This window comes from Myxine glutinosa, chromosome 1, assembly GCF_964187855.1.
Source record: "Myxine glutinosa chromosome 1, kmMyxGlut1.1, whole genome shotgun sequence".
Taxonomy (NCBI): Eukaryota; Metazoa; Chordata; class Myxini; order Myxiniformes; family Myxinidae; genus Myxine; species Myxine glutinosa.
The window spans coordinates 226,263,861-226,275,156 of NC_136261.1; the positions used below are offsets into that span (position 1 = coordinate 226,263,861).

Consider the following 11,296-nt stretch of genomic DNA (forward strand, 5'->3'; position numbering starts at 1 on the left):
TCCCCATCGTTGTCCTTGAAGTAGCCATGTTGCTGTGGATCCAGGAACACTTGATGTGCGATAGTAGCCTGAGCCCATACCCTTGCCTGAAGATGTACACGATCAACATGCTGATTTAGAGCCCCTAGCGTTGGAGGTAACTTGTGACTTTCAGTCATGTGTTTACAGAAGAGGTACCAGCGCAACTCCGGAATGCTGTTGATACATATTCCCTTTGGTACGTACACTGCACATACAAATCTTGCCAAGTTGGACATCTGATCTGCGGTCACATCTGCAGCATCACCGAGCATTCTCATGGCCTGTATCACGTCACTATCGGCTCTGACGAAAGCTTCAAACCATGTTGTTTTGCCTATTCGCGAAAACCGTCCAGTATTGTCTGCTCCTGTGAATGTGTGGAATGCTGGCAATGCCTTGGCCTTTTCGACGCCAAGATTGTTCCAGATTGGTTGTACTTGCACAAGGCCCGACACAAGGGAGACAGCAGTGTTTTTGAGCAGAACATCATAGTTAGCTATGACCAAGACCAGGACATCCGTATCAGGAGAGAAGAAGGTAAGCTGTTCTGCGTTGGGATTGCGGCGAGTTGCCAGCACTGCTTGGTGAATCATCAGAGTGTCTGCCTCCTCATGGTTATTGTCTTCAAAATGCACGCCTTTGTTACTCTTGGCCTTTCCTGCTGCACATATAATTATCAGCTTGGAGGCATCTCTGTTGTACTCCAACGTTTTCTCAGCCAGATATTCTGCCAAATCTGACTTTGTCTGATCGTGTGACAAGAACCGCTTCATGGTGATGTGTTGGATCTTGGTATTGTCCTTCACTTGGTACTGGACTGGATTGTGCCCCCCTCGTCTTTTTTGTCTTGTGCTTTGCTTCAACGAATCGGCCTTGTAAGTATCAAACACGAGGATAACTTCGTCAAAATGTCTTGTCAGTGACATCAATCTGGTATTAAAGCTGACACTGAGATCTTCAACGGTTACTGTTGCAGCTGGTTTTGTCGACAATTTCTGTACAAGAACCATGGCGTCGACTACTGCTATTTTCATAGCTGCAGAGTTATGGACTTGAGCTTGAGGACTTGAGGTCGGAGCTAAGTCACCCGGAGCTAAGTCTCCATGTTTCACAAGGAGATGGATTAACTTTGACTTGTCAAGGCAAGGAAGCAGGTCACCGTTTGGTGCGAACAAGGCGCGAGGTGTAAGGGTGAATTCGTAGTTGCCTATTGCGTCTTTCTGGTCAACATCACGGCTTGATTTTGTCAATATCATCAGCCTTCCATACAAGTCTTTTGTTTCCTTCAAGTCGACTGACTTGTCCCTGAGCATGATCTTGGTCTTCTTCACACCAGACAAGTACATCGTGTTGTTTTCTTTTTTCACGGGTGCAAATAAGCTGACTGTTCCGTTGATTCTTTCGTCAACATACTCTTCGTACAAGTGTTGACCAATGTTGTCGATATTCAGGATTTGTGACGTGTGCTCCTCTGGGACATAGGCATGTGTGATCAAGTTGTATATGCTATTTCCTTCTGTGGTAAATGGATTGCCATGACTCATGATAGCAGTCTTGATCTTTTCAACCGCTGTATTGTTCAGATTCACTGCCCTCGGACTAAGTTCGTGGTGTTCTGTCACTTTGTCTGTTTTGGTGTCGAACTGATCTTTGAATTCTCTGGTCAGCCGTGACAATTCTGGAGAGGCCATAAAGAATCTCTGCCTTGCATTGGCATTATTGGAGATGCCTGGAAGTCCAGAATGAACCTTCATTGCTCTGTTTTCCTGTTCACAAGCGTGGTCTGCACCGATTGATACAAAGGGGATGCTAGATTTCGTTACTGAGATATTTCCATTCTCGAGTTCCCTGTATGTGGCCGGATGCGTCTTCCTCAGGTCATACATATCTGCTATGTATCGCGGCCAAAGACGTTTGTATTTGATACGATCCATGGAGAAAAATAGCTTGCTGAGTGCCTCACCAGATTCGAGGTGGAGTTTGAGATCTGCGTCCCGAGAAGCTTCCACAAAGAACAGAATTGTCTCCACTCGATGCAGGTAATTCATCAAGGACTTGAACATGGCTTTTTTGGATTGTTCTGTTTCCCAAGTCTTGAATATGTTCACAACATCAGCTGTAGTGATGACATTCAACAGTTTTGTGTTGGCTTCTTTCACACTTGTGGCTTTGGTGAACTTGTCCTTTTCTGAACATGCCTCGTCTATTTCTTCTGACATATCTGAGCAAACGGCTTTCAACTGTGGATAATCTTTGAAGAACAGGTCCAGCGCCATTTCATAAAGTGCTATATATGAATAAATATGAGCACGGAGAGTGCGTTTGTAATGCGAACATCTCAGGATCTGCCTTGTTGTTGAAGGTCCGTAGAGGTCGGCCTCTATCCACGCGTCATCAATACCTGAGTTCTCAATGGAAGTACCCAGGGCTCTCAAAGCAGCCATGACCACATGCAGCTCGCCAAGCCGAGGTACAACGGTACCTTTCAGGTCTGGCCTTGCATCCAGCAGCCTTATCACCTTTTCATAGAGGGCCATATCCCAGGAAATGACTGTAGGGTGGCTTGTACCAACAACTAAGTTCTTTAGCTGAGTTGTCTGAGAGATGACGGTCAGAAGAGTCGACCACTCGTGTGCTACTTCAGGTAGAAGGGGTAAGACTCCGACTTGTGTCAAACTGTGACTACCCGACAGCAATGAGTGGTATCCTGCCCAACCAGGTATATATGTGCTGTTTGATTTCTGCATTCTGGTGATCATAGAAGCAACCAACCATCCTAGATGTGTAAGGTGATACGCTGGTGATATACCATCCTTGCTGATGTGGAATGTGTCTGTTCTCTTTATGGTTTTCGGCACCGGCTTGTCACAATGAAGCATAGGAACCTGGGACGGGGTCACTGACAAACTGGTAGTGTCAGCTATGCTCAGTTGTGGCGCCAATGTTTCTCCTTGAGTGTCACGTTTTTGATAAACAGCAATGATTGTTCCATGGGTTGTCCCTTTGCCATCCACGCTGTCTTCAGCAAAGTCTGTGTTATCAGCTGCAAAAAAACACAAAAGTTCCCTTCTTCAAAAATGGAGGAACATAAAGTCCTTGGAACTTCAGGATGTTTTCCACAATGGCATTTGCTAGGGCTGTTTCGAGGTGCATAACACGACTGTACGAGACACAGTAACCTTGAGAGCAGAGACTTTCCAGGAGTTTCTTGTTTCTTGTGTCATGGTGAACTGCCAAGGCTAATCCTAGAGACTGTGGAGTTTCTTGTGATTTGGTTGATCGGAAGGTCGCAGAATCAGTTTTGGGCCTATAGTTCACTTGCTTGTCAGATTTGAATCCACCCAATAGCATCTGACTAACAGTGAGTACTTCTCTGTTAACGTGAGTGGTTCGTTTTTCAGTTTCTAGTGTTTCTGTTGGCCCCACCATAACCCATCTGATCATTGCGTGGAGTGCTGCTGGAACATCATCTGTGCTGCTAGTGACCTGTATAGCATCGGATGAGTTTTCCTGTTGGTGGAAGTTCTTGATAATTCTGCGCAATGCCTTTGCTGCTTTATAGATAATATTCAGATCGTCTACTTCACTTTCTATCATGGCAGACTGAACCATATCGGATTCGCATGCATCTGGGGAGTAAAGAACAGAAGGTTTTTTCCTGTCCTTTTGCCTAACAGACGTTACGTGTGGTAGTTCTAGAAGAATTCTCTCCTTGAGCCAGTGTCTACTATATGCAGGGAAGTGGTGCGCCAATGCATCTGTGCCACCAAGCAAGTTGATGTATGTTGTTTCAATATGTGCCATGGATAAGTATTGTTTATTCTGAGTTTGACAGTCGACAAGGCTAATCAACTCAATCAAACATGATGTTTGAAACGGATGACCTCTCTCTGTTGTTCCCTTGTTATCCTTGGTACGTAACACATGGAATACATTTGTTGTCCAACATGACTTGTGGTATTGAACATCGATTGCATGTGCATCAGTGGGTGAGATGGATGTGTTTAACCTAGTTTGCAGGGTGAGATTTCCAGACAGCTCCACAGCATCGTGTAATGCTTTCCCACCGTTTTCTGTTCTCAATGTGTACAATTTTTGCTCGTTATCTTCCTGGCAGAAAAAGCAATGTTCCTTAATGAATGGAGCTGTTGCAGAACGTGTAAACGGACTGGTGGTGGAAGTTGATGGTTCGTCCAGTTCTGTGCTTTTTCGCTTTTGTCCACGTTTTTTCTCTGTGTAGGAGCCGGCTGAAATGTGATATTGATGGTGGTCTTTGGCACGTTGTACCTTCTCTTTGTTGGTTGCATTTGAATAACAGATACGATGCCAAACTGCATTATTGAATTGCAGACTTTCACTTGTTTCATCCTTTAAGCGACTGTGAATTTTAACATATTTTCCATCATGCTAGGCTGCTCTATCATTAAGGGTTTGTAGCAAGTGTTCAAACGAGTCCGGTTTGGGCTGCTGGACAAGCGTTCCATATTTTGCTGAAGCGGTTTGACAAATTATGCAGTGCTGCCACTGTGTGGGCTGAGTCGTAACTTCACTCATCTTCTCTCAAGACCTGCAAATATATAAAACGACAACAGGTAAGTAATTGTGAGCTTCATGAGGTTTATTTTAAATGAACTATTAGGTCTGATATAATGACTTTCCATGTACATGAACTGAACATGTTGAAATGATCCCATTTATGACTATGACTGTACTGAGGTGAAACATCACTCAATGTGGTATACATATTCAGAAAAAAACATGTTTCCTGAAAGTGGCCATCTTGAAAATCCGCTGTAGGCTGCCACCTGGTATCCCAGGGTAGGTGTAGATTATTTTAGATGGCTTCATGTGATTCCTCATCCCCAAAAATGTGGGTATAGGTGTTGGAATCAGCACTCTAGGTGGTTCGGATGTTGAGATATCGCGAAAAATAGGTTTCCGATGGTGGCCATTTTGAAAATCCAATATGGCCGCCAAAGAAAAATTTGCGCAAATGGAAACATGGTTTTTCGGATTCCTGGTGCTATAAGCTTTCCAAAAATGTATAGGTTTGCTAATCTCCACAAAAAAAGAACGAAATTATAAATCTGAACATAATGAACCTGACTACTTCTTTCATCGGTAAAAGACAGGACGATACAGAGTAAAACAAAACACATATGAACTCAACTTTCATCTGTACAAATTCATTAAAAACGTGAAAGATTCCAAAGTATCTGTGAGATCCTGCAATCTTTGCAAAATAATGTGGAAAAAGACAGAATTGGTAGAAAAAGATTGTGGATTAAAGTATTGCTGAAGGCTACAGTATGAAGGATTTGGATTTTCAGTTTCTGAAAAGAGTATTGGGATAATTATCATTTCGCTATTGGGCTGTCCGGGCCGGCAGAATGGCCTAGAGATACGCATACTCACCTCTAAGCTGTCGACCCTGAATTTGAATCCTGACCCAGCTATAAACTGTCATCCCAGTGTTTTACAGACAGGGTGATTTATCATTGTGTGTGCCGTTACTAGGATGGATGTTAAACCGGTGTCTCGTCTGTCGACATGAGTTGGTGGAGACATTGAATTGACAATCTGTACATTGACAATGTGATGTCTCACAATGGTGGACATTGGTGTCTTTCAAGAAGAGTAGGCGAGCTATCGCCGGCACCATGGCTAAATTCCATATTCCTGCCCCAACTACTGCTGGGAAGGCAACGGCAAACTACCCAGTAAAACACTTACTCAGCAAGCTGCTTCGGTTGGAGAGAGAGACAGAGACAGAGACAGAGACACAGAGAGACACAGAGAGACAGAGAGAGACAGAGAGAGAGACAGAGAGAGAGACAGAGAGAGACAGAGAGAGAGACAGAGAGAGACAGAGAGAGACAGAGAGAGACAGAGAGAGACAGAGAGAGACAGAGAGAGACAGAGACACAGAGACAGAGAGACAGAGACAGAGAGAGAGAGAGAGAGAGAGAGAGAGAGAGAGAGAGAGAGAGAGAGAGAGAGAGCTGTTCATAAAAAGTGCAGCTTAATTTATTAATGACCTGGAATACTTTTGGTAATGTAAAAATGCGATAGAAAAAAAGAGAGTGAAGACAATATAGCCAAGTATTTAAAGCTGTAGTCAAGAAAGAGATCACATGATTGAATCAGGAGCATCAAAGAAGAAGTTGCAGTTGCATGTTGCAGCAGATGTTGCAATCTGATAGTGTACTATACCTTGGTTTCAGGGTAACCTAGAACAGCAGTAGCAAAAGAACTGGGCTGAGCAAGAAGGTGAGCGGGACATGTCTGAGACTGCTGCAAGGCGGTAGAAAGCGTTTCTGAAGATATTGGCATGGCTGAAATTCCACCAGGGATGCAACCATCTGGAGCTAGGGTGGAGGATTAAAGGTGGCAGTACTCATTTTCTGACAAAGGCGACATCTGTTCAAATCTGAAACTGCATTTTCATTCTAAAATCCTGCACTTCAAATGAACATATATTTATTTTTCCGCCATTTTGTCATTTCTGAATGGACAACTCAGATGTTGAGTCTGAAGTGAAATTACTCACCAGTTGAAAGACCAAAGCCCACACTGAGTGATTCTTCATGCAAAGGCTGCAGCTGACAGGAGGCAAAGGACATATTTGACTCAGAATCTGCCCAGTCCAAGGAATATTTCCTGGAGAGAGAAACAGACAAACATGGCGAAATACCAAAGGGGAAAGTGTTATGGTTAAAATATGCAATGAAACAGTTTCACAATCTCTCACCGATTGTTTCCGTTCTCGATTAAAAGCCAATGGTTGGTAGAGGTGAGAAAGACGGCTGCCACAGGGAAAGGCAAAAACACAGAGTGCAGATTTCCCTTCTCGACTTCCACAATGTCCAACCGTTTCCTTCACATCATATGAAACACATATGAAAGACAAAACGGAGAGAGAGAGGGAGGAAGAGAGGGAGGAAGAGAGAGATGAGGGAGGGAGATACACTGTGAGGAATCTAGTGAAATGAAAAATTAATGAGGTAAGCAAAGTACAAAAGGGTTAAGGGGGGTAAAAAAATGAAAAATGGGTAATGGAAGAGGGTGTGGTTGTAGGTCAATCCCATAGAGCTCTGGTGAAATATGAGAAGGAGAGAAGGAGAGAAGGAGAGAAGGAGAGAGAGAGAGAGAGAGAGAGAGAGAGCGATAGAGATTAAAAAAAAAAAAAAAAAGCAAGGCTCACCCTCCTTCTCTGTAAACCACAAGCCAGTTATCCTTGGAAAAATTCCTTGCCATTCGGTACACGGTCTAGAGTGGGAAAACCACCCGCAACATTGTGAGAGAAGAAAACAAACACAAAGAGGACATTTGGCTGATTAAATTGTTTCCCTACTCATTTTTAACAACTCGAACAAGCAATATCATTAAATTAATTAATCTCTTTACTTACATTTTTATAAATGAACAGAATTATAAATAACCTATTGATATATGTGGGGAAATTATGCGCCCAGACCGGGAATCAAACCCAGGTCCTCTGGTGAACCGTACCAGTGCTCTATGGGATTGACCTACATTTTTATGACCTACATTTTATGACCGATATTTTTATGACCATTTTAAGACCTATTTTTATGACCTACATTTTATGACCGATATTTTTATGACCATTTTAAGACCTATTTTTATGAACTATTTTTATGAACTATTTTTATGACCTACATTTTATGACCGACATTTTATGACCATTTTATGACCTATTTTTCTGACCTACATTTTATGACCTCATTTTATGGCCTATTTTTATGACCTACATTTTATGACCTACATTTTAATGACCTACATTTTCTGACCTACATTTTAATGACCTATTTTTATATTTTATGACCTACATTTTTATGAGCTACATTTTTACTGTATGCACTACATTGATGTAACATCTCAATTAATAAGGTCTATGGTAACCAAAGTACAGAACAATGCCCTTCTATTTAATTATGAAACACAGAGGGTTGCTCACAAAACGAAGACATTTACAATTGTGATTGTAAAGTATTAAGGTAGAGAAAGTTGGTGGCTTCCTAGTTTTCCACTGGTTCTCATCCATCCCTATGACCAACCATGAATTGCATGTTTGTTCATCCAGTAACTCACTCCTTATTAATGTTCCCAAATCCAAGCTCTCCATTCCCCTCCATTCTCTTGTTGGTCTTTATTACCCTCTCTGTGAACACATATTTCTGTATTTATCCAATCCTGCCCTTTGCCTAGTTATTCAATTTTGTAGTTGTTTTGGCCAACTGCTATCTCATGTGATCTCATGTTATCTCCCATACGTATGCTCCTCTCATTAAACTCAAATATTTGAACATTCCGTGTCTGCCTATTACCTCACTTAATTGTCTGACATGTACTTTCATCTTGAAATTAAAAGTGTTGGCCTGTTAGTGTTTCAATCTAAGCCCCAGGTTCATTATGTTGGGAATGCAAGTTCAAATCCCATACGAGATACATTTGTCCTCTATCTATGAATGTCCTTGTAAATTTGCATGAAGTACACTGATGTTTACAAATATTTTTGTCCTGCATATAATTTGTACATAAGCTCAATAGATTACTGAAAAGCACTGAAAACAAAAATTGGATTTTAATTCTATTATTTTTCTTATAACCCAACATATTTGCTTTTGCCCACTGTGAGCTGATGCAGAACGCAAAGTTGGCAAGACAGAATCACTGCAGAATGAATTCACACCACCTGCTCATATTAAACAAAAGATCGTGAGAAGTGTAATCAACGTTGTGTCAATGAAGAATAAAGTGGTGTTGGTGCTGCAGGTAACCTCCGCTGTTTGTCCTCCCCACCAGCTTGACCGATGCGTCCTGCTAGTGCCAGCATTGTTAGATGGTAGAACCAGCTGGCACACTTCACCACTTCCCAGATTCAACAGAAGCAGCATATTACTCTGCACATCACATTGAATCCGTCAATATAGAAGAGAAACATTCAAAATATCATTCATCAATATTCAGAAACACAAAAATACACAGGTGAGTAAAACTTTTCTGGTCACATTATTACTTCCGCTGCCGAAGGTGGACGGAGGTTGTGTTTTCACCCGTCTCTTTGTTTGCTTATGTGCAGGATATCTCCAAACGTTTTGGACAGATTCGGATGAAATTTGGTGGATAGAAGGACGAATTGATTAGATTTCCGTGAAGATACGGATGCGACTTTTTAAATTCAAAGTGTTTCTTCACCATTGAGAGGTGAGGGCAAAAACGACATATAGCAAGATATCTCAAAAAGTTGTGGACGAGTTATGACAAAACTTAGTGGACGAGTTGATTAGGTGAAAAGAACACGCCGATTAGATTTTGGTTAAGGTCCCAATCCAGATCTGGCCCATCAGTGGACACAAAACATAAACTAATCAGCCTGGCGGAGGTATGTTCTCTAGTGAGTGCCCTTCTAGGTGATGATTGTGGTTGAAGTGATCGACCATCTCGGCTTTGGCTCCTTTTTATTTATTTATTTCAGCAAAAAACCTTGAGTTGGAAGTCCAACTACCAACCATTCTTTGATGTCGAAATTGCATGTGGAATATTTCCAAGGCTAAGAAACGGTCTGACTTGTACTGTAGCAGCATGACATGAAATTCCGGTACATATATTAAGGTATTTTCTGTGTGTTATTGTCAGTTGCCAGAACCAGCTGGTTATGCAGTAAGTTGTGTTTATTACTGCAATGTTATATACAGTGTCTTCAGAAAGTATTGACATTATTAGTCTGTAGAAATTTTTCAAAGAAAATTCCACTTTGACATTCAGGGGTATTATGTGTAGATGAGTGACAAAAAATCTCAATTTAATCCATTTTAAATTCAGGCTGCAACACAACAAAATGTGAAAAAGTCATGGGGTGTGAATACTTTCTGAAGGCACTGTATATACAGTGCATTCAGAAAGTATTCAGACCCCTTCACCTTTTTCACATTTTGTTATGTTGCAGTCTTATGCTGAAATCGTTGAAATTCATTTTTTCTACACTCAATATCCCATAATGACAAAGAGAAAACTGGATTTTAGAAAGTTTTGCACATTTATTAAAAATAAAAAACTGAAATATCACATTGACATAAGTATTCATACCCTTTGCTATGACACTTGAAATTTAGCTCAGGTGCCTCCCATTTCTCTTCATCATCTTTGAGATGTTTCTACACTTTGATTGGAGTCCACCTGTGGTAAATTCAATTGATTGGACATGATTTGGAAAGGCACACACCTGTCTATATAAGGTCTCACAGCTGACAATGCATATCAGAGCAAAAATCAAGCCATGAGGTCGAAGGAACTGCCTGCAGAGCTCAGAGACAGGATTGTGTCGAGGCACAGATTTGGGGAAGCCTACAAAAAAAATCTCTGCTGCATTGAAGGTTCCCAAGAGCACAGAGGCCTCCACAATTCTTAAATGGAAGAAGTTTGGAACAACCAGGACTCTTCCTAGAGCTGGCCGCCGGGCCAAACTGAGCAATCGGGGGAGAAGGGCTTTGGTAAGAGAGGTGACCAAGAACCCGATGGTCACTCTGGCTGAGCTCCAGAGATCCTATGTGGAGATGGGAGAAACTTCCAGGACAACCATCACTGCAACACTCCACCGATCTGGGCTTTATGGCAGAGTGGCCAGACGGAAGCCAAACAGTTCAATCTTGGTTTCATCAGACCACAGAATCTTGTTTCTCACAGTCTGAGAGTCCTTTAACCCCTTTGAGTACGGGATTTTTTTTTTTGATAAAAATACCGCTGGTATGGGATTAATTTGGCATTAAGGGAATGCAACCACGTACTGACGATCTACTTATAGGTATCGTCGATGACGTGTAGTAACGTCATCCGTACACAAAACTTTTTTGCGGGTTGCGGCACTGGACGTCATCCGTACTCAAAGGGTTTCGTGCTTTTTTGCAAACGCCAAGCGGGCTTTCATGTGTCTTTCACTGAGGAGAGGCTTCCGTCTTGTCTTGCATGGTGCCTCTTGCACAAACACACAAACACACAGCTGGATGGACAACCCAAAGTCTTAATGCCCCCGAAGACAAAATGCCTCCAAAAACACAATACGTCCAAAAACAATATATATATATATATTTATATATATATATATATATATATATATATATATATATATATATATACACATACATACATACACACACACACACACACACACACACACACACACACACACACACACACACACACACACACACACACACACACACACACACACACACACACACACACATATATA

The 11,296-nt window shown here is 41.8% G+C and overlaps 1 protein-coding gene across 2 annotated transcripts in view; it reads right to left on the reverse strand.

The window, feature by feature from the left end:
• The window catches only part of VWA8 (von Willebrand factor A domain containing 8), a 189,884-nt gene that overhangs the window by 60,154 nt on the left and 118,434 nt on the right, over positions 1 to 11,296 (reverse strand). For both annotated transcript variants that reach the window (XM_078784476.1, XM_078784480.1), the window contains 5 exons: positions 8,826 to 8,948; positions 7,226 to 7,290; positions 6,773 to 6,898; positions 6,572 to 6,681; positions 6,235 to 6,389 (listed from right to left, as the gene is read on the reverse strand). In XM_078784476.1, the coding sequence (XP_078640602.1) occupies positions 6,235 to 6,389; positions 6,572 to 6,681; positions 6,773 to 6,898; positions 7,226 to 7,290; positions 8,826 to 8,948 (579 nt within the window). The remainder of the gene's footprint in view (positions 1 to 6,234; positions 6,390 to 6,571; positions 6,682 to 6,772; positions 6,899 to 7,225; positions 7,291 to 8,825; positions 8,949 to 11,296) is intronic.